At 36.5% G+C, this 24,844-nt stretch overlaps 1 protein-coding gene across 1 annotated transcript in view; it reads right to left on the bottom strand.

Moving 5' to 3' along the window:
- Positions 1 to 24,844, bottom strand: part of DNER (delta/notch like EGF repeat containing) — a 116,177-nt gene that overhangs the window by 38,923 nt on the left and 52,410 nt on the right. The window contains exons 3-5 of the mRNA XM_066193226.1: positions 17,743 to 17,837; positions 15,157 to 15,323; positions 1,175 to 1,320 (exon numbers count right to left, since the gene is read on the bottom strand). Of these exons, the coding sequence (XP_066049323.1) occupies positions 1,175 to 1,320; positions 15,157 to 15,323; positions 17,743 to 17,837 (408 nt within the window). The remainder of the gene's footprint in view (positions 1 to 1,174; positions 1,321 to 15,156; positions 15,324 to 17,742; positions 17,838 to 24,844) is intronic.

Genomic DNA, 24,844 nt, shown 5'->3' on the forward strand with positions numbered 1-24,844 from the left:
TATTTGGATACTAGCCAGCTGGTATAGTAAAGTAGCATTTATTTCTAAATTCATCTTGCAATAATTATGTTCACACATCACCTCAAGCCCTTTACAAAATTCATTTTTGAGAAATAAAACAGATAATTATTCCAGATGTTAGTACTGCCATGTATGTATAGATTACTGTGGCAATTTAATTATTGTTGTTCCAATTCAAAACACCATTTTCTATCAAACATGCTTATTGAGAATTTAAATCAGAAAATGGTAGCAGATGAACTAAAAGTGAATTCACTCAATATGCCAAGTTTTTTGTGCTCACAGCAGGCTCACAGCTGTTAATATTTACTCAACAGTTACTACTGCTTTTATCTCCCAAATGAATATTAATAAAACCAAAGATTAACTGTGCATATTTGTGCTGTAAATTACTTTAAATCCATGAAATAGAAATAACATGTATAGAAGGTAAAAGAGTATACAGTATCTAAATCACAAAATCCCAGTCTGGTTTTGTAAAAGCAGAATACAGACTGCAAATTTGACAGATTTGGTTCTTATTTTCTTATGTTGCTAGATCACACAAAATCCCCAGTTTGCAGTGGAATTGCCTTCGTAATCCCTCGATGCAGAATTATGTAAAGGACAAAGCTGTACAGGAAACCTTGCAACCACTACCAAATTATTCCATTCTGTTTCTTCTCATAATTTTGGTCAGGTAATTCCATTGCACTGGTCAGTCTATTCTGAGTAAGCAATTATTAAGACATGGAGAGACAAGCACTAAATTAAAGCTGACCTAAAACCTATGACAAGGCTGAAAACTTAAGAAATCTGAGCACATTGGTCTGGAGATTGGAGATCCCAAGTGCCCATGCCATGGTCCTCTTCTAGAGAAACTTCCTTCTACAGTGACTGTAAGATGGATGCAGTACAAATTCCCTTATCCAAACAATTGTTTTTATTGCCAGGGCAGGGTGTGAATCTTTTCTTCTCCTTTCTGTTATTTTCTTACTTCAAGTGCTTGATTTTCAGGTATAGCAGATAAATATTGCTGTTATTTACTAACACCTGTGAGCTTTCCACACCTGTTACACAGCTGCAAGGTATAAACACCGAGGACAATTTGCCCTGTGCTTAAATTATCATGGAATTGCCACATTACAGGAATGTCTTAGTAAATTGACCTTACCTCATCTGGCTTGGTGATGCATTTCCCTTTCCCTGAACATGGGAAGTTGTCTGAATGGCTTCCCACAGGCATGCAGGTACTCACTTTCACCACCACAGTCAAGCGTAGAGCCACAATGCACTTGGTAACTGAATCATTCAAAAAACCTTAAAAAAAAAGAAAATGTTCTTGTTATATGACAAAATAGGCTGATGCAAATAGGTCAATTCTCTGCAGCTAGACAAACAAATAAAACTGATTTGAAATAAACTGTCAACTAGGAACAAAACTGCTCATACTTAATACACACCTCTCTGAATGCAAGGCATGTAAATACAAGTTAAAATACAGTTTGGAGACAAACCTCATTATATTGATTTAAAAAAGGAAGACAGGATGGTGAAACAGATCTACTTCCAGAGCTCAAACCTACATTTTTTCAGTTTCAAAATTAAATGCCTTTGCCTGCTACTTTTTGAAAAGTTAAAAAATACATTTCTTTTCTTTCTTTAATGACAAGGAACATTAAAAGCAAATTTTGTGGAGTAATATGTTTAAATGAATTCATAAAAGTTACTTTCCAAGCTAAAAACACCCAGATTCATTACTTTGGTAAAAGATGGAGAATCCCTTTGGCTCTGTTTTTTATGAAGTTTGCAAGAATATACTTAAACCACTTGACAGCATTTCTTTGTATTTGCATTTGCAAATGCAAGTATTTGCAATGCAAGTATTATTGAATGTCTGATCTGATTTCTCTATATGCTGATTTAGGAGGTAGAGATGAACGAAACGTGGAAATAGGAACACTGGACAAGGAGCAGGAAGATTCATGAATCTCTGGCTAGAACCTCTAGTTGCATGGAATGAAAAAAATTGTGGTTAGTAGCTATTAAAACACACTGAAGCATAACAATATCGCTATCACATATATTCCTAACAGATTTATCTGAAAAATAAAAGAAGTACAACAGGAAAGATAAAATAGAGCACATACACAGCCCATGACATATGGGATAAAGTCAGAGTTCATGTCAAAATACACAGTCCCTGCTCTTGTACTTCACTTGTGCTTGAACTGATTTGTTCCAGCACACTGCTTAAACTCCTGGACCACAGCCCTTCCATGTGTGGCATGAATTAATTTTTTTGTTTGGGGAGAATAAATGTGCACTGACATCAAAATGTGAGTTTGGTATAGTGTATATATTATATGCAGAATTTATGTATAAAAAAACCCAAAGAGTCTTCCATGGATTGTCAAACCTTGACTTCACTATCCTCCATGTAGGGAGACTCCAAAGGGTCTAAGACTAGTACCAAAATGGAATGTTGCAGGCACAGAACTATTCTATGATTCTCCTTTTCTTTAGAAAATATAGAGAGAATTTAAGTCAACTTAACCAAAAATTGATGGGGTTTTTTAAAACAAATACCCTTGATTTTAAACAGAACAACACAAAATAGATGTAGCATATGATGTAGAATGTTTTTTCTTAGATTTTCCACTTCAAATTGCAAAATCCATTTACAGGCTAAACCTCTAAGGAGCTTCAAAGATGCAGCTCAGCTTCTTGCATTATAGACTGGAGATAGCACAACATTTAGTCAAGAGAAAAAAAATACCAGACCTAAATATTTTTAATGAACACGAACAAACAAAATCTCAGGAAGCAGAACTTCAACTGAATTCTCTTTCAGAAGAGCTGCTAAGCATTACTTACATTTTGCATATGGAAGTGTCAAGCATGACTAATTCTACAAATTCCACACAAAATCATGTGGAAGACTTGCATTCTTTGTTCTTCATTTTTAGATTTCACTTTTTAAAATGCTGCATTCTTTCAGCTATTAGTTGTCTATGATCTCTAAACCCTACATTCAAACAGGAAAATCTCATGTCCTACATAGACATCATTGGCTTGAATACAGCCTCTACAAGTTAGCTGAATATACTAAAGGATCAGATTTTTTAAAAAACAACACATGTATTGGGTATAGTTCCAAATGCCTAATGGTGTGTTTTGGCTAGTGAAGATTATTGTAATCTGATGACCTCTTCAAAGCAAGCCAATTTATTCTGGCCTCAATACGTACCCCATTTTTACCCATCTGTTCAAAGATGCAGCCAGAATTTTTCTTTGACAATTGAATGCAATTGTCACTGGCAGTCATGCAATTATATGTGAATGCTTGGAAGAATGTGGTATTTAGAAAATGTCTTTGGGTTCACATTTCCTTGTCTGAAGCAGATTGTTACATATTCTTCAGGACAGCTCCCTAAAGAAATATTAAATCAACCTTCTTTGTACTTTGAATCTTGTTACTATTTTGGTATCAAAAGCCCTTAGGCAAATCACTGAAAAAATCATTATTCTCTCTGGAGTGCCACACATTTTCCTGCAATTTCTAATTATCTCACCTAATTTGTAAATACTAGAAAAATACAAACATGGATATTTATTTTCACTATATAGAAGTTGCATACAACTTTCTGAGATCTCTAGGTTTTAAGGCTAAAAGAAGCATGTCTGACCATCTAAATTTAACACCCTGTTTAACTCAGGTCATAGCACTTCAATTAATTCCTTCCCCAATTCCCACAACAGTGACTGAACTAGAGTGAGTTTTAAGTTCTATTTTTAACTTCTAGATGGGAGAATAATTTTTGAACCATATTTACAGCTACTTTCATCTCAGGTCTGGAGAAAAATATTACAGCAGTTTACACCAAAAGGTAATTTTATTCAGTTCAACCTTGCTGGTTTTCTAAAGCCAGTTAAAACATAATGGCATCAAAGCATTTTTAGCTGCAGAATTCAGGGTTGAGTTATTTCTAGTAATATTGCAGAAACAATTCTCAAGCCTAATAAATCATAATGTGATGTGAGTAGTCATTTAGATTGCAGAGGAGGCATTTTCAAGCTTTTTGCACACATATTTGATAGTCTGGGAAATGCCTGCACCATTTCCTTGGTAGAATGCATGGTAAAATACACTACAGTTTATTCCACCCTGGAACTTCCACACACAAATGTCTGGGAGCACAAAAGATGGATGCTCCTGTTTTACACATCAAAAAAGTTAAGAATGAAAAGTAAGGAATAAAGTCAAACTAAACGATGATAGGTGTCATCACTATGTCCAGATACTTTCGGAAGATCACATTCTGATTACTAGTACTCAAACATTAATTGAGTGTATGCTTTCTAGACTACACAAACTGATTTGCTTCCCTCACAAGGCCCATTTCTGAGCAATACCTTCCTTCTAAGCACGGCAGTCTGAGGTCACTAAGCTGGTCCACAGTGGACAGTCAAAATGGGAAGACTGAAGCTAACAGACCACAAAGAAGGTTATCATATTGCACATAATGTTAGCAAAAGGCAAAACACTTCACTAGAAATCATTCACTAATGCTTGGTATGCACCCAATATGCTCTGGCACACACCAACACCTTTTGCATTTGGCTCAAATGTATTCCTCTGTATTCTACGCAGTGAATACATGCCCTCCAAAGCTATTCACCTTTGGCAGAAAGAGTAGATTATCCTTTTAGTTCTAGTTCACAGAAGTGTAGATCTTTGAGTTTACCTAAAGGTTTCTTGGATGAGTGAGAATGACTGCCAAGGGGATTGCGCACTCACAACGAAGTATCAGTCCCTCAAGTTTCCAACTTACTTTTAGCCTGGTTTCCCAAAGAAATGAGACAGCAGTGGGATGTCTATCAGTTTCCATCTGTTCTCTTTTTCTCTCTCAACACTTTCCCACACCAAAAGCTTTCGGGGTCAGTAGTCAACTTCAACATTTTGCTAAGCAGTGAAGTCTCAAAGACACTAAGTGCCTACCGCTCCCCTGCACAGTAAGCAGCCCTGGCAACAAGGGCATTGGTAAGCCAAGATGGTAGGAAAAATAAAAAGGGCCCCAGAATAAGGTGATGTAAATTCTCCACCCCATTCCCCATGTACAGTACAGTCAGCTGTTCATTATTTAGAAAATGGGAAGCTGAGATATGGTTAAATGGAAGGAAAACAGATCTCATCAGTCCTTCAGGATCAGAGGAGAAGCACTTGGCGTGCCTGCACCGTATCTTCAGTTCTCATCATGCAGTAACATAGGGAAACTGTGATACTTCCAGATCAGATTTCAGCTTCTAGAAAAAACACTGCTGTTATCAGAGCATACTGAGCATCCTTTATAAACCTTACTGGTCCAGGATAGATGCTACATAAGTGTATCTGATAGTTCATCCACAGATGATGAAAAGTCATAGAAGTAACCTAAAGTGTAAAAGAGTCTAGAGGAATTTTCTATTTGACCACATCTCCCCCACCACAAGAGAAAAGGTTATCCAGCAAGCTAAATAAGACTGGCCAATATGCTCAACTTCTTCTTTTAAGGCCATTGAACTTTGCAGACATAATACTTTAAAGAAAGGAAGCTAGGAAAGAAAGAGAACTATATTTTAATTACAGTACCCACCAGGAAAAAAAAAAATTAAAAAAAAAGGAATACCTGAATTCTAGTTCTTTCTCCTGACATGTTTGATGTCCAAATTTTATCCAAAGATTATTTCATGTCCAAGTATCATGTGATATAGCGAACATTCAATACCATGACAATTCCTATGAAAACAGAGGTCTATACTAATCATCACCATGCTTCAGTGTCTTTTTGAATCTAAGCATGAAGCTGGAAATTTACTTTAACTCTATGAACCAATTTCCCTCTGTTATGGCACTGCATATTACAATCTCAAATAGTTTTCCATGTAGCAAACCTAAACAAGCTCAATCCTTCCCTTGTTCATACAAGTCATGTTCAACTCATTTTAGAGACCTAACAAGTGAAAAAGCATAACAGGATGTTCTCATGATGCACTTCACTCTGAAAATTTACCTTTACATGTTGAAGTAGTAGAGGCCTGCTTTTGATTTACAAATGGCAAACATTTCCCCCCCCTTTCCATGACACTAATACTCAGGGTCATTAGGGCCTACCATTCCCCTCAGGACCCTTACACTGTTACTGTTCTACAGAATATGAAAAATGGGTCAGGAATCCTTTCCTAGTTTGCCTCAGGATGATTATCATACATAAGAAAACGAGAAGTGAGAAGCAGGTAATCAATGCCATTTGAAATCTTGGATGCAATACATCAGTGCCATCAGCACCATACAGAACATCTGAGATCGCTCTCTAATGATGCTGCTAGGCAACATGGCATCTGGGGATACAAAAATACAGCTGCAATAGCAAAATTGCTATTTTGTCCACAAATAGCACTATTTATAGGTGGCACAACTCTCCCAAATTCTATATAGATCAGCGTGCTTACTGTGCTTCATTCACAGAAGCCTTGGTCAGATACTGTTTTTGAAAGTATATATAGATTCTAATGAAAATCAGCTCAAGAACTCTTTCAAGTATTTTTTTTTTACAAGCTTACATGAAACAGCAATATAAAGAATTTTTTCCTGGGAGGTGACTGAAAACCTTCTCATGACATTCATTGTTTTCTCCAAATTACATTCATAGTCACAGTCAGTTTTTAGATGATGTGCTTTCTCCCTTCGCTACCAACAATGAAGATAGCCTGGGTTCCTAAAATCAAACATACACTTTCTTCTCAGGCATAACCACTAAAAGGTAAGAGTGCTGCTGCTCAAGTTACATCCTCAGTAACAGCACTATTGACAACACTGTCACTATTGACAGCGATAGCGTTACACTGGTGTAAGAGAAAGCAAAATGTGGGTGTCAGAAGATTATTACCAAAACTTTGGGGAGAAACAGCACACAGCTTGCCTTCCAAGCTGGAGCTCAGTTCTGCAGGAGTGGTAGTAAAAAGGTATTTATGAACTGAGCAAACCAGTTGAATTCACTTAGCATAGCAAAGCCTCATGTTCCACTAAATTTCCTCCAAAACAAATGTCAATTTCTAAATTTCACTGTTACTTAAACAATTATCCAACTTAATAGCTTGCCTGGACCAAACCCCACGACAGAATTATGAAACAGTCAGCTAGCAGGAGTACACTTACTCTTAAAAAGCCATTGCATTCAGTTTATTAAGGAGCTGTGGCAGTAGCTCAAAGTGTGACCTTCTCCCACAGCTTCAAGGTCTCTGCTTACAGTCCAAAGTAATGGTGAAAGCCCAGCAAAGGGTGACAAGACTATTCTTCCAAAAGATTTCCTGTATCACGAATTCCCAGTATATCTTTATTTTCCAGCATTTCAGCCAAGTTGCCAAGCTGGCAGAGAACTATTTGGGCCCAAATGTAGACCATCAGACTCCGTGATTCCACACTTCACAAACGCAGTGGTGGAATACAAGTGGCGCAGCTGGGACTGCACTGAAGTCAAGAAGCTGGGATGGCAAGGGTGGCTAGGATATATCTGTTCAACTGAGAGGCTCTATTAGTAGCTACACTACTTTTAAAAACACATTACTGTATGTTACACCATTTCCTGAAAATCTCAAAGCATTTTACAAGCATTATTAAAATGTGTCTCACACTGGTACACTGCAAAATGTACCAGTTATGCACTGGTATCCATATTCCACAGATCAGGTTAGATAGTCTGTCCAAGATCTTATCATGTAAACAACCATGTGATCAACTTAAAACAAGTATCTTGATTGTGAATTGGTCACAGAGTCATATTTGAACAAAGAGGAATCTTAAAATTAAAGAAACAAAGCAAAGATATTTCACCAAGCATTAAAAATTTGAGTAGATGAACCTCTAAAGAGACCAGAAAAAAATTACCCATTGTTACTTGCTAGAAATAGCAGTGAATAAAAATTAATTTTGAATAATTTACTGATTTATTAAAGATTGAAGAGTAAAAATTATTTAAATGCTAGCTTAAAACATAATACAATGTATGAAAATAACAACTAGTCTGATGTTTACATCTACATATATGTGAGATGAGGTACATGCAACTAGATCATAAAGGACAGGATATTTATTTTATCATATTTATAAAAATACCCTTTCTTATATAGACCAACAGCATTCTTCAGAATGGTTTGTATTTCAGCTGAATGCTTCATTTCTTTGCCTTACAAGTACATCTTTTAAAAGAAATCATTGAAATTAACATTTCACTGTGCTTTTCTCGCCGTTCGAACTTTGCTGCTGCTGCTATTGTTTACCAAAAGGTCATTTTCTGCAAGGTTAGCTCTTGTGCCCAGAGCCCCAGGGGAATGCTCATTTGAGCACAATGCTCAAATCTGTGGACAATAGGGCCCTTCCAGGCAAATTTCACACATAAAATGAGAACCCCACTAACTGGAGCAGTTGTCACCAACTCCCCCCAGCGAGGCTGCCTTGCACAAAAGGAGCAGAACAGTCACACACACACGGAGAGAGATTCTGCACATCAGCTGGGCACAAGCACGGCCTGAGCACTACAACCAGGCAAGGGTAGGGCACCGAGATTTCATTTGGTCCAGAGTGAAAGAGGGTTGAGTCAAATGACTGCAATATGCCATGGGCTGGCATCACACAGATACTCAGCTGACACACGGCAGCTAGTTAAAGCTAGAGTAACTTGATCACATGGCTTTCAGTGAATTCAGTTCACACGTCTCCCATTATGAAATAAAATTGTCCTATTTAATTTTTTGCTTAAGTGAAAATGATATCAAGATGCAGTAAACTGCTTTCTTTAAACAGAAATATGTGCATGTGTACAAAGGCCTGTAATAGCAAAAAAACACATCTCAAAGCCCCAGACACAATTTGCCTCCTAATCTAAAATCCTATTACCAGATAAAGAGCTAGAAAAGACCAAGTTGTTTCAAAATATCTCTCCATATTATTTTTTTCACACAGTATTTTTTACACTGTTTCGTTTTGCCTATTCAATATAGCTGCACTAGTATTGGTGGTGACCACTCGTTAATGCATGATGAGATCTTGAAGGGAAACTCGTTGAATAATCAAAGAACAACAGAAGAGTAAACAACTGCTCAGGGCAGAGTTATAAAAGAAAATACTTTGTTGCATTTGAAAGGCAGGACAGCATTTTGGATTGGAAAATATTAGCCTTCCTGACATAGAACCATATGGCTCCCACACTTATTAAAAAGCAGCAGATATCTTGTGCTTCAGAAGCCAAGCATTAATTTTCCTTTTTAAGCCAAACATCAAAAAGTTTTGTGGAATTCAAGCAAGCTGCCTTAGAGGTGTTGGCATTTGAATGGCATCACTACTCTTCATCTCACCACAAAGATGCTAGAGCACCTATTTTCAAGTGAGTTTGTGCAGCTAGCAATTTTATTTAAGGAAATACTTTTGAAATACTTGGTAATTATAGTTTAAAGCATCTAATTATAATGTATTGATCTAAAAGGCTGGGCATCTTGGAGAAAACCAGATGACATGCCAAGTAATGTCAACTGACAAGTCTACATCAGTTTTTGTTTGCTGTGATGAAAATAAGCGTTATAATTTAAAGGTTGTGCTGGAGGATTTATTTTCTGTACAGATAAAAATATTAATTCATATTAAATGTTAAACTTTCTACCTTATTATCTGCAAGGTCTTATCTGAGAAATAGCAAGTTTGCTTATAAATGTCTTCCTTTGATTTTATAAGCAGACAATAAGCTAAAAAGCTAATGTAGCAATATTTCATGAAAGCTGCTTTTTAAGCAGCATGTTTACATTCCTTTTAAGCAGCTTCTTAAGCAGCACCGTGGAAGTGCTATATAAAGCACAAAGTCTAAAAGCAAGTAGTTTCAAGCTATTTATAAGCATTTTTTTACAATTATATACAAACTTTTTTATTATATTGCCTAAGAGGAAATGGAGGCAAAATATTAAAGCCCAACTATTTGTTTTACTATTTTTCTGAAAGAACTCCCACCATTACTGCTTCAGCTCTGGGCACACTGAGGCAGAAAAGCAATTTTTCCAACATTTTATCACGAAAGCTGATAAGAAGAACTTTTTTCAAGAGAAATAATATGCTAACAGCCATGATAAAGACCTGAAAATATAATTTCTTTTTTTAAGGTTGTTAGGAAAAAGAAAGGAAATAGGTTGCATGCACACACAGTCAGCACTGCCAGCTCCACCTTCTACATGATGCCCAAAACCTCCAAATAAACACTGCTTAAAACTAAGTAATAATCATACAATAATCATATAATATGCAGTTTTGTATTGGTATGAAGAGGAGAATGGTATGAAAATGTGTCAGGGGAGGTTTAGGTCAGATATTAGGAAAAGATTTATCACCCAGAGGGTGTTTGGGAATGGAACAGGCTTCCCAGGGCAGTGGCCACAGCACCAAGACTGAGAGAACTCAAGGAGTGTTTGGACAACACTCTCAGGCACAGGGTGGGGTTCTTGGGGTGCCTACTGCAGGGCCAGGAGTTGGATGATCCTAATGGGTCCCTTCCAACTCAGCATATTCTATGATTCCATGAATTACTACTCAATCTCCAAATTCATTAAAAAGAAGCTGTGGTAATTTTGTGTCCTAGCAGTTAACTGGACTGTTAAATATGATCTGCTATCTGTAAAGCCATAGAGGTGTTTATATATAGCAGTTTTCCAAGCAGACTGGAAACTGTGTGAAATTAGACCTGCCTGACTGCAAGTCTGCCAGCCACAGGTGTACCTTTGGATAAACCTGAAGCACAGAACTGTTGCTTTAGTAAACAGGTATATTAATTTAGTGCCAGGGTAAATCAACTGACTCGTGCAGAAACAGATGGTGTTCAATCACTGTAAAACTTCTAAAATGTGGGCATTAAAAACAATTTTTAATGCTTTTATTCTACATTGGGTTGGGTTTTTTCAATATTTTGACAGCAACCTATGTTCTCAAAGTTAATGTTCCAGTTCTCAGTCAGAGCATGATAGCATGCTCGGATAAAAGAGATGCAGGAAACAAATCATAAAGGATTTTTGTGGTAGATGCCATACAAGCTAAGAATGTCCTTCAAAGTCCTTTAAAGGCCCTTTTTTTTTTTAAAGAAAAATGTTAATGCATCATTTTTTTCTCAAGACAGCTATTATTTAATCAATTCAGTAAATCTTCTGCATTTGCAACAATCTTGTATAGAAAAAAATATATCCACGTTCCAAAATCCAGTATATTATTCCCTGAAAGACAGAAGTGCACAGTGCTGGGTAGATTAGATTTCCCCCAAAACACATAGCAAGCAGCACTTTCAACTCACCCCAGAGATCCCTCGCTGTAACCCATTAGCATTCATGAGAACTTCTGAAAGGCTCCTCCACCAGCTGACGGTGCATCAGGGAATTCTTATCTCACTTTTGCAGACTTGTAAAATGTATTTCATCTGATTTCAATTTCTCAAGATATATTGCAATGAAGAATAGGTGTGTGACACTAACAATGTAAAGTTTTGCAGTTAACTCATTTTCAAATGTTAGTCTAGTGCCATTACTGCAAGCATAAATATATGAAGATCCAGAAATAAAAAAAATACTGATGAGACATTTTATAAATATCATAAATAGTTTATGCAGGAATCACTCATTAACTTCAAAGAACATTGGGACAAAGAGTATGAATCTAGAAGTCTAATTAATGGAAAGCCTGCCTTTTACTTCAACAATGTTTTTAATGTTGAACCCTTAATTCCATCTCTTATTTAAAGACACTATTAAATCCCTCCTGCTTCCCTTTCTCACTGTTTCTTTGTCCAATCTTGATGCCCACCCATAGTACTCCACAGAATTGCTATTAAAAACATTTCCTGTTCAGAAATGCCCTCAATTAAACACCTTTTATTTAATTCTTGGTTTCAGAAGAAACATTGTTGCTGCAAACCGTGAGTAGAGACTAAAACTCACCTGGCTTGTCCTACAGACCGACCACCTGGTGACCACCTCTGTCTAGCAGTAACCTGGCATTGAAAGACACCAGCACCTTGGCATGGCCCATCTGCTTCATCCTCCTCCTAACCCACACAACTCACTTTCTCACTTCAAGGCCTGAACCATACTGGTGTTTCTTCCCCACTGGCTAATAAGTACGCTCTAATAAATAAATTATTTTAGAAGATTGGCACAAGGAAGCAGCAAATCTTACAGAGAAACTCTTTAAAAATCCTCTGAGCAAAGCATGGAAGGAACGTGTTACGGAATGTCCAAGCCAGCCTTCTGCTGGCCACGGCCGGGTAAATGCTGTAATTAAACCACTTAATCAGGCTGCATAATCACAGCACCATCACTCTGTCCCTGCACTGCAAGAAACTGTTGGCAGATTCAGCAGCCATTTTCTAAACCCCATTACAGAACACAGAGTGCTCTTTTTGGGTGAGTTGTGCTACACTCTCCCCTTCATTCTCACACAGTGCAGGTACTGTCTCTGGGGTGAACAGCTCTGTGCTGACAGGCTCTATTTTTAGATCTCAGAAACGGCATTCTTCCCAACCTCTAAACACTGTGCCCCAAACCACATGATCAGCAAATCAGCACATTACTGCTGACTTCTGAGCCTTTTCAATCTTGTATAAACAATTTTAAACTTGTGTCACCAAAAGGTAAGACAAAAAAAAAAATATTTCCCTAAATGTTTTATCTTTGACATAAATAACTTATTCAGAAAGATTTGCAAGAGGCAATTATAGTACCTTGCTGAGTAACAAAACTTGGAAGGAACACGGTGAGAAATGACTCAAAAAGTATGTAGATCAAAAAGAGACACACACACAAAAAAATTCAAACCAAAAAAACCCACTCAGATCTTCCTCATTTTCCTTTTACAGTTCTAATTAGAAATCTTTTACTAGATTAAAAAAATGCCCTTATACAAAATACACCAATTAAGAGAAGAAACCTTTAAAATCACATTTGAATAAACAGAAAAAGAGTGGAGGAAGGAGGAGGAAATCATGTAAAATGAATGTATCAACTGACATGGTCCACAGCCTTGCTGTTTGACTGCTTACAGAAGCCTACAGCATTCTGTGGCCTTCTCATATCATCCCAGCTTAAATATCATCAGTAAAAGCACTGGCAACATTATTGGGTTTTTTATATAAAATCAGCCACTTTCACTTATTGTACCTTAGAATAAACTTTTCATGTCTATCAAGAATCATGGAAATTGACAAACCTCTTTCACACATCTCGATCAAATCTGAAGTAAAGATCAAATTATTTTTCTATAAGCCATGGCAGAATTATGGATTTCAGTTGAGTGAAGATAAAATTCATTTTCACACCAAATAACTAAGTTACTTTTTAAGTTTTACACCCAAGATTTACACTTCATTGAACAAAAACTGATGATGGGAAGCAAGCAGAATATTTCCATACAACTGAGAAGGAAATTCAGAGGCTCTTCCTTAAACTAAAAAAATTCATGCCTTAATTTCAGTAGCTGGAAAATTTTACAATGACTTTCGCTATCAGGACATTAAAAAGAAAGACCAAAGAAAGTATCAAAAACCACATGGAAGTAAAGCAAGAATACTCGTACTGCATCAAATAAACCATTTTTATGAACTCAACCTCATGTTGTATTCATCTAGGAAAAGGTACATTTTCACCTCATGTTACCCAGCACACAATAAAAGATTCAAAATAAGAATCCCAGTGACAAAAATTCAGCTATAGAGATGAGTAGGACAAGACAAACTGTGAAAGAGTAACACAATACATATTTCAGTTATCAAAATTAATAACCTGTGCTGTATGGCTTGTTCAGTCAAGTGGAGCCTTCATAGAGCAACTTGGGCCCTCTGCTTCGGAGCTCAGACCAAGCTGTGCCTTTAGGCATTTTCACCACTGCATAAAAGCTACCAATTATCCTGTCTTCAGGATATTTTTATCATACATTAACTACCAAAAAGCAAATGCAAAAATTTATTCCAGAGACATGAGAGGATGGCTTTAACTCTGATAAATTAAATGCAAAACAAGATTAAAAGGGAAAAAAAAAGCCTAAAACTAAGTATCTTAGAAGGAATAATAATATTAAAAGAAAGAAAGTGGAAAATTATTTAAAGGAAATAAACATGACTAAAAGAAACCACTGATTATGAGAATTAAATTATTCAACTAGCAACCTTTGAGCAGTATCTTTGGAAAGTGATAGCTGAAAAAGGAGAGAACAAGGTACTACCTTCTGCATTTGGGGATTTTCTGTATTAGCTACACACTTGGAACTTTTCCCAGTGTTTCTGCATCAGAATGTACTTAATTTTACATTTATTAGCATGGTAAGTTTTCAAATAACAATTGTGGCAGTTTATAGTTCCTGTAAAAATATACAGCATTTCAAGCAGATAACAATAAGTGTTGTTATTACAATGACTTTGGTTTCATGTCATTGGTATAATAAAACACCTGCCCAGAAATCTCAATTTAATTAAGTCTATTGTGTCTATGCATAAATATAGCATTAAATCTGTGTTATTTCCCATACCCTTAAAAATAATATAACAGGCTATTTTCATTATACTCCTTCTGCAAAGATGCTTAACATTTAATTGCTGAGTGAAACAAATAGTATATTTCTAAGGTTCCATATTCACAGAGACAACACTAGAAGATAAAAAAGTGGAGCAATTAAGCACTGTTAAAATATAATAGGAAATCTGATCTTGTAATATATTTTTTCAGTTTTTCTGTCTCCAGGCTTAAGCTTCTTCACAAAGCATCCCATGACAAAATACCTGACAAAAAAACACCTCAAGCATTCAATTATATACTGCAGCATTTGCCAAAGGCTTATTAAAATAGAACATATAAAATAACTTGCATCATCTCAAAGTATCAGACAAAAATGAGCTGTGGATTTTAAAGTGAATGGTGCCAACTGTGTAAGAATTTAGTGTAGCTCTTGTCTCGTTTGAATGAACCAATGTCTGAAACGTGGTCCCAATACCCCATCAGGATCTTTCAACACTTAAAGGAATTAGTCCTTTGTTCCTCTAAATGCTGAGTAAACCATCAGCTGTCACCTAGAGGTGATGGACAGAGAGTCAGCATGTTACTCACCAATAAAGTAGTTGTTTCCTAATGCAAGCATTTCTTCAGAAAGCACAAGTCCACCCAGTGCCTGGAGAAGAGTGACACTTCTGCCATCAATAAGTGAACACTGCTTAAATCCAGTGCTTGTGACCTTCCACAGCAGGATGAGAGAAGCAGTAGCATCTTGCCTTATTCTAAGAAAAGAAATTATGAGAATATTTGCACTGAAGGAAATCAGTGTAATCAGGAAGTACATCACTGTAGAACTGAACCTTAACAAAAGATGGGAAACTCAAATCTAGCAAGTATAGAATTAGGAAAAATCCTGAATATCTTTAGCATGTCCACAAAACTTAAAAATGCTTCAGTTGTAAGATTTGCATAAGAGTTTATGTAATAGCAGATTAAATCATACAGAGTCCCAATTTCCGATACTTGAAGGTCACCATCTTAATGCCCAAGGAAAGTTTTCGATAAATACCACATAATAGTAAGGTATATCCTTATAAAGGATCCTTATTCAGTCTTTGTATTTCTGCCTTTTTGAATAGTACCTCCACCCTAGAGTGCCATCATTTTCTGCAGCTGAACTACATCCAGCCCTGAAGAACACTCAACGTTCGCTCAATACCAGGAGACAGATCCTGGTAGAAATCCTCATTTGTTTGACACACCAGATCAAAGATTCAGGACAGTTTATTCTTGTAAATCAAATGAGTCATGTAATGCTCCCAAGGTCACTGAGCCCATGGTGACTTCCTGAATATTGATAGATTAGATATAAAGCCTACTACTGCATCCACACTGTTGGCTCCATTAGGGAGCTACATTATGCCAGCCTTTGTACTCCCAGGGCACTCTTTTTCCCTACACACCTCCACGTAAAAACAATAAAAATCTGTCGTATTTCTGGTAAGATCCCAAGTATTTGCATTAATTTCCTGTGAAGGAAATTCCTATGAGTTTGAACAATCCCCTAAAAAATACAAACACAACTGCCTCCAAACGCCAAAAACTGATCATTCTCCCCTGCTGAAAACAGACCTCCAAATACCTAGAGAGGAAGCTCTGTTCCACAATTTCCTGTACTGAAATTGTTTCAATCCTGCTAAAAACACAAGGCAGTTTATCCCTGGTCACTTGTGATTTGATTTCAAAACAAGAAAAACAAATTTTTGTAATCATGTGGGACAGAAGTTGAAAAAATGTTGCAACTAGGTGTCATAAGAAGCAAATATTTTACAGTATATGCACCCTCTTTAAGAACAACCCCAATCGCTTCTCCTCAAGTTGACTGTCTCACCTTTAGAACAGGATAGCAACTAGTTTCACAGTTTAAGTCTCATACGACAATCAAAACAAAATCAATTTATTAAACTGAAATTATTTTCCTTTCACAGATAGCCATTGGATCAGGTAAGTTACTTGGGCCTTTAAGGTAGTAAATGAAATTAAATAAAAATTGATCTTGACTTGCACTAATCTACCCAGGTATAAAACTCTACTAAATATGTAAATCATCAAAACTGGCTGTGTACTCTGCAACCTCCTTTAAAACAGGGTTTCTCCACCAAGCGTCTTAAACAGAACTTTAGAATCCGCAAATGCCGGCTTTTTCCTGATTCCAAGAAAGGACACTTGTTTGCTTTCAGATTCCAGCCAGCCAGGGCATCCACGCTCCCAGATCTCCTTGATTTAGGCTTAAGGCTCATGAATGAGCACAATTCAAAGCCTGTGGGAAGGGTGGGACGGCCCCCACGTTTAACAGTTAGTGCTCCAAACTGTCTGCAGCTTGTCTGCTTGCATCGCTTTGTTTTTTCCTGTGAGCACGGCCTTTTCTAACAGAAACATGGGATTCTGAAAGATAGGATGACAGTATGAGAAAAGTAGGCTATTCTGGGGAAATGTAAGTCTAAAACTGCAGCAAAGCTGTGAGCCAGAGAGCTACGTTGGCAGATTTTTTCTTTTAATAAAATTTCCAATAAGAAAATGCCTCATCCAAGCTGACAGAATCAGATCTTTCTAAGAAGTCAGGTTCTGTTAATTAAATGTAACAAAGCAAGTATTTGATCCGAAAAGCATGATTTTGAAAAATTAATAACAGATTAAATTCAATTTTTTTGAGAAACAAAAAAAATTTTTAGGAGACACAAAGATTTCACAGCTAATGATGACACCCAAAGCAATAACCCAGAAATCAAATACCAATGCACAATATACATGCACTTATATAGTCAACAATAACACTTCCTACCAGCAAGTTCATCTTGAGATTAAAGGGGGAAAGAGTGTTCACCACAAAAAGTAGAAAGGAAATGTCATATCTTCTCCAAACTGACATCTTCAACACATCTGCCCTGATTTCTAACGCATTATGATAACCCAGAGACATCTTACATGCTTACATCTTCTAAAACATTAAATATGTGGGAGAAATTATGCCAAGCAAAGAGCTGTCAAAGCTCTGCTACCTGCTTGAAGTCTGTCTGAATTCTCTCATAGTCTTTTAGCCACTTGACAAATTTGTCTGTCTGAAAAACTGTTGTCTAAAATATCCAGTCAAATGAAAATAAAAGTGCTTTTTTATTTCATCACATATAAGAATATTCTCACTTTATTGATGTATTCTGTGGAACTTCAAAGGAGATAAGCCGGCCTCCAGCGGAAGTATTGGAACTGGCATTTCCACAAGCCACATCTGGGGTTATCTAAAAACAAAAATAGCTTTATTTAACAATAAACCATAAAATCTGACTGAAGAAAACATGAAAGTCTTTTTTTACAAATGACACCAATAGTCCAGCAGTTGTCTTCTAAAAATCCTCAGGAACATTCACTGAAACCTTTATGCTGCCAACAAAGGTGCTGGAAATTCACATAACTATCCTTTCAGGGTTTTGTTTTAACAAAAAATCCCTGCACAAAAGGGTGAACTTCCAAAGGTATCTTCCTTTTAAAGTGAACATATTTAGAAAAAGATTAATAGTTTTCTGGTCTTTTAGAATAATAAATAATTCTCTAACATTTTCTACATCCAAGAAATAGTGCATCATTAATTTATGCAATACTGAAGGATTTATAGTAACAAATACAGGCATTGCCTTTCTACTATATTGAAATATGTTTTTTTCCAAACACAGGTTTCCTTTAAAAAACACTCTCCCACTTGCACATTACTATTCTTTCCAAGTAAAAAATGCTTCAACAAACAGTGCTCTCAGATGGAAAAACAATTATGATCACAGTGAGAGTGAAAGGATGCATTTGCCAAATCTAGTGATGCCTACTAGGCATAGAAATCAGTTACTACATCGACTAGATCCCGACACCAGGTGTCATGCAACACAGGAATCACAGAGACTCCTTAATTATTCAGATCTTCAGAAGTAGTAATTTCCTAAAGACAGTTTGAAAATTATTACTGTTTCCAAGGGTATATTTATTTCAAATAAGTAATATTTTATGTGGCATATTACTTAATATCATCAGAAGTTTAAAATTATTTTCATGTATCTTCATCAACTTGCTTATGAAATGTCACACTGGAAAAAAAATACAAATCAGTTTAATCTTCAAATTTCTAGGCAGTTTGCAATGCTATTCTTTCAGCCTTAGAGAATGTTTGCAAACTTTTTACACCAACCTTACTGAAAATGCAAAAATGCAACCTGACACATTTCCATGAATTAATCTTACATCAAAGCAAAAGCCAGAATAAAATTTGTAAATTTAAATACAATTCAAATTCACATTTTAAATATTACATAAATGTAACGAAACACAAGTAAATACATGAACAGCAGAAGTCCGGAATATGATGCAAGTAATAATTTTTAGGACACTCAGAGCTTATCTTGTCTAAGGCAAGACAAATACTCAGGACTCACATTTCCCAAGTGAATGATTTCCCAGTGTCTAGATTACTCAATTCATTATCGAATTCCCTGGTGTATATTATTTGAATACATACAGTTCATGAAAATAAAGTGAGATACTATTTCATTGTATTTTTTCAAATGAATTTTGAAAAATGATAATATACCCATTGCAATTTTTAACTACCAGAAGTCACAAGTATGGACCTTACGGTCAAAGTACAATGCATCCAAACTTAGTTTGGCTAAAACTCTTCTTTTTACATTTGCCAACATTTAAACTTTTTTTTCTTTGAGAACCTGCATGCCTACTGGAACAAAGGGAAAAGAGAAATAAGTATCTCAATTCTCATACAGTTTTATACTACATCTAAAATACACTAATTTAGAGTATTTCTATAGTTTTACAATTTCATGCATCTATTACCTTGGAACACCAGGGGGAAATTGTAATTTAAGCATTTTGTTTACCTTATTGTTTAATACCAGAAGTTTTTAAAGTAAAAGGTATTGATGTCTTTGCAACTAGAATAAAAATAAACGAATCATAGAAGCAACAGCTGAACAAAGTGTCTGCAGAGAAAGACCTGAGTTTTAACCTTCACGAAATGGAAAAAAAACCCAAACAAGTAAGTACTTTACTTTGCAAACACATCAGAATTTAGGATTACTCAGCAGGAAAAGCACACATAGGAAATATTGCAACGATAATTAGAAGAATGAAGGCAAAACACATGATTTTGTTTCATTAAGAAATCTTTAGTGTTCGATGTATTTCTCTAGGAACTCCATTTGTAATTGGCCCAGACTTCCTGCTCTAAGATTCTGCTAAAATAACCATCTAAACCAGCAGGAGCTAAACCCAGGATTTTACAACTGAAATTTGAAATTTCTTATGTATTAACCACCCTGATACTTGAATCAGACAAAAAACACAGGATGAAGCAGAAACTCCCATAAGGAAAAAAATGGTCCCAGCAGTGTCCTATTTCAGACAAGTACTGTGGAGACAAAAAATCACAGCTTTGACACCTGAATTAAGAAACAAATTGCAGTTTTTTCACAGCTGTGAGAAATTTTTTTAAAGATTTTTAAGTGTGTCTCTTTCATGTCTTAACAGAGCACTGCAAAACTGAACTACTGAAGAATGAGGGCAAAGACAAGAAACATATTACAACAATAAAGGACACTAAGAAAATGAAAACAATCTGTAATTTTCACTCTCAAAAAAAAAAAGCTGCTAGAACTGGTAGAAGATATTTAAAACTGAAGTTGCTGAGAAATATACTTCAATGATTTTCAGAGGACAAAAAAAAGCTCATTCCTAGTCTAAAGTTAAAAATACAAATAGAGTAGGTATCTAATGTAATTTAAAGACAATCAAAAGAAAACATAACATGACTGCAATGACATCCAACCCTTCTCCTGAAACATTTAATAATAGAGAAACATCAGGACAGCGAGAAGGTTCTTGGGGAACAGACTTATTTACACAAATGATGCAGCTACTTTAAAAATAGTCACCAAAGAAAGCAAAACCTTCATGCACCCTCCAGAGTCTAAAGTATGTTTAGGAGCTGATTACAAAGATAAGCTCCTGGGTCAACAGAAAATCTGGAACATCCAGGACTGTTCCTCAATACCTTATTTAGAGTTTAAAATTGCTAAAAATCAAATTGTTGACAGTAAATACAGAACTCCTCTTTACATAAATGTTCCATAAGTTTGTATCTAAATCATGTTATATTTTTCTTAAAAGATAACATAATATGTGAAAACTATATTTCTGCTTCAAATGCTTTTAGACTTTACATAGGTAAAAGAGCAGCATCACTTAGAAAGCAAGAGTGAAATCTTGAGAGTTCTTACTCCTACCATCTTTACATGGGCCTTAACAGGAGAGCAGTGATTTTGTTAGATTTCCTTACCAGGCCATGGCAGAGGTATAGAGGAGACTGCAAAGAAAATCAGGGCTGCTACCTAAGAGAGCAACAGACTGTTCTTCCATATTACAACTTTTCTGAAGAAATTAAATAGCATGAGTTAGACAGATACTCTCCTGCCTTACAAAACCAGAATAATGAGACATACACTTGACTCAACAAGTGCTGAAATACATACATAAATCCCAAGGCAATATTTTTACATGAGTGAGTGCCTTTATTACTTTTCTAAGGGTACTAGACTTAAATTCAATAAGGCTTAGAAGAGAAGCATACCGACTCTGAGTCTACATCTATGCAGCCTCTCAGTGCTGAAATTAGTTCTCTGAAGATAGCTATTGTATATGAAAATTCATAGTAGATTTCTTGAAAAGTTGAGCAGATATTTGTAATTCTACAAGGCCTTATCAACACGGGCAGACTAATCCTGACAGTGCAAAATCCAACCATTCTGCGTCCGTGATACGTTTGCATTTCTTTTGCATCTCAACCCCAAGTTCATAGAATGGCAGAAGGCTTTTACTTCTTGCAAAATATGCCACACTTTCCTCAAATTTAAAAGTGGTTTGTAAGTAGAATGGCCAAATTCATATGTGCCTTGGAAAGCCCTCATCCTATTAAAAAGGTATTAGTAAATATTTCTGAAAACCAGCAGATAGTTCCAAGCAGTGGAGGAGGTTGCCCAGGTGTCTTGTGGACTTTTCATCCTTTGAGTTATTTAAGTCTCAGCTGAATAAAGTCCTGAGCAACCTGCTCTAGCTGACCCTGCTTGGAGCAAGCGTTTTAGCTAGAAAAAAATCCTTAAGATGCCTTGAATTTCACTTACACTGTGATGCTGTCAGTGCAAATTCACCCCATGAGCCAGTTGCCTATTAGGCCTTTCCTGTTCATTGCCATTGTAACTTCAGTGACACCACAGCTTTCACTAAACCGCACTCAGTGGGGTTTAGTGAAAGTGCTTCTTTTGAAAATATTCCCAAATTGCCACAAGTATGTGTGCAAGTGCGTGCACACTCAGGCACACACAGATACCTGTGACTCAGGTACCTTCCTCCTGCTCTGAGAATGTTCTCTTTGGTCAAACTCTTGCTTTCTCATTTCAAAAAGCTGTTCTCCTGTTTTTACCTCCTAATGGGCAACAGACAACTCTGCATGGCCTTGCAGCCAGAGCAAAATGGGGCAAATTAGTCTGGAATTAAACAAAGTATATGAATGCACACATGATTCTTGAACTAAATAAAAAAGATGGATACAAACTCATCCTACAACAAAGATCAGTGCTTAAAAGTAAAAAAACAAACTAACAAACAAAAACCCAAACACTAAAATTTTAAACCTATTTGAAAAGACATGTTATGGAAGAACTGAGAAAATGAGTTTTTGAGAAAAGCAAGGCTGTGTTCTGGGGTGGTACCGCATGAAAACTGGCATGCTCATTAAAAAACGAAACCTTTCAGTTCTTCAGTAGGGCAGAAATTGCCATGACAAATGCAGTATGAGGAATGGCCTTGTAAATGCTAGTTCGTTCAGATTTTCTTCCAAGGGATTTCATATTAAATTTCAGCTCAATAAAGCAAGTTTCATAACATGCAATTTTGGCTTTTCTGAACATATAACTACTTTTGTATCAGAATAGGGCCTGCAGGATTTATTCTCTTCTGACACTGTAAGTGTGGCAAAGAGGTATCCCTTATTTTCTAAGAAATAAAACATGTTTGGTATGTTATATTCTTCCTTATGCAAGGGAAAAATAATATATGAAAGAAATAAAACAGGTTAGATCCTAACTATAGATCTTGAACAGCTGTTGGGAAATAAAAAGTGAAAAGAAAAGTAGGAAAATAAAAGGCAACAGAATAGAAACATAAGAAAGGGATCTAGTACTATCTACTTATTGTCAAAACGGCAAGCAACAAAGCAGGAACATTTCTAGCACAGAAATTGAACTCAGAACAAAATTATAAAAGAAGAAAAAAAAAAGTACTTTCAGTACCCTTGCCCCAGAGCACAGAAATACTACTGCTTCTGAAAAATCTAGTGTCATTTAGCTTAACCTCCCCATCACTGAACTTGTTTCTTTTTAGATGAGACAATGCTTGAAAGAAAACCAGAACAGAAAGAAAATCAAGGTTTATTTCCCACATATCTCACTAGTGGGAGAGAGAAGCAAAAGTGTTTAGAGCAGTAGTACTCTAAACTCTAGTGCCTCTCTGAAGAACACCAGGGGGAGACTGACAGACTGCATCCAAAAGCAGTATCAGATGAAGAAGGCTTACCAGTTATTGTAGCACTGAAAGCTGCTGTAAGGAAGCCTGCACATCCACCCAGTGAATTCTGTTGCTGGCAGTCAGTTTCTTTGCTCATCTGAGCAGGAGTCACTTTGTAGAGCCAGCAACCACAGCACAAGAGGATGCAGCACAGTGTCCAGCAATCCTCCAGATAACTTTATTTATTGTTTTTCTGTCAAAGACCATCAATGCCAACATCACACCAAGAGACAGATGCATCAGGAGGCACAGGAGGCTCTCTTACACAATAACAGATTACCTAGATTATCATATTAGCAAGCTGCCTTCTTGTCTCAAGCCATCCACCAAATTCACTGTCAGCTCCATAAAATCTGACATTCAGTCTGTGCTGGTTTTGGCTGAGATGGAGTTAATTTTCTTCACAATGTCTTGCATGGTGCTGTTTTGGACTTGTGATGCACACAGGGTTGATAACAGGGATATTTTAGTTATCACTAAAGTGTTCATACAGCATCTAGGCCTTTTCTCTTTCTTAGAGTGCCCTACCAGCAAGTAGGCTGGGGGTGCTAAGGGAACACAGTGGGACAGCCGATCCCAACTGACCAAAGGGACATCCCACACCACAGGAGGTCATGCTCAGCAATAAAACTGGGGTGGGGGGTGGAGTTGGTCAGAGCTGCTGTTGCTCAGAGACTGGCCGGACATCAGTTACTTGGTGGTGAGTAATTGGGGCATCACTTGTTTGGTTCAGGTTTTTCCTTTGTTGTTTTCTATTTCTCCTTTTTTAAATTGTTGAACTATCTTCATCTCCCCATGAGCTGCCCCACTTTTACCCTTCCAATTCTCTCCCCCACCTCACTGGATGGGGCAGTGAGCAAGTGGCTGTGTGAGGCTCAGCTGCCTATCCTCTGCTTAGATCACAGCACAGTCATTCAATGAAGATTACTTCCATGAGCAATTAATAGTCATTTATTATTCCAGGGTGTATGGAGCTGTTCTGAAAAGAAAGGTAAACACTGCGTAAACAAGTTCATTGAGCAAAAATTCCACACAGTCAAATCTTTGCATGCAGTGTATGAGCTCAGGTCACTGGAGGGTAAGCTGGGACATAAACTTCAGCCTAAGACTGTCAAGTCAGCTATAGATATTTCTACACCAAAATACTGAAAGGCAGTAAACACTTCAGGCTTTTTCGTCCTCTTTTTCCCTCATACACTCTAGGACTTCAATACAGGATGGTTCCTGAAGGAGTAGTTAAATGAATCCAGATATTTTTCAGAAACAGCTCTGGACAACCAAAAATCCTGAGCACACCCACCAATACAGCATCAGAAGATAAGACCTTCAGTGTTTTGATGTAATTGTACTCACTAGAATTTCTGTCTTAAAGAGCTTTGATTTTTGGAAAACTGGTATGTATGCTAATCTATTAAAAATGATTTAGTAAAGGAACACAATAAACTGAGGTTTGTATGAACTTCACGTAAGTTTGCTTAAGCATATTGAGCTTTTAGACATTTAGGGTTTTATTTAGAAAATAAATATAATAAAGAGAAGCACCTATCCAGAGATGCTTACATCAAGTTGACTATGAAAATGGTGTTTGTATATAAACAAAAAGTTCCATAAACTAATATTGTGAAGGAGA

The sequence above is a fragment of the Chamaea fasciata genome, unplaced genomic scaffold (genome assembly GCF_029207755.1).
Source record: "Chamaea fasciata isolate MVZ Bird 193981 ecotype frontalis unplaced genomic scaffold, bChaFas1.0.hap1 SCAF_11, whole genome shotgun sequence".
In the NCBI taxonomy this organism is placed as follows: Eukaryota; Metazoa; Chordata; class Aves; order Passeriformes; family Sylviidae; genus Chamaea; species Chamaea fasciata.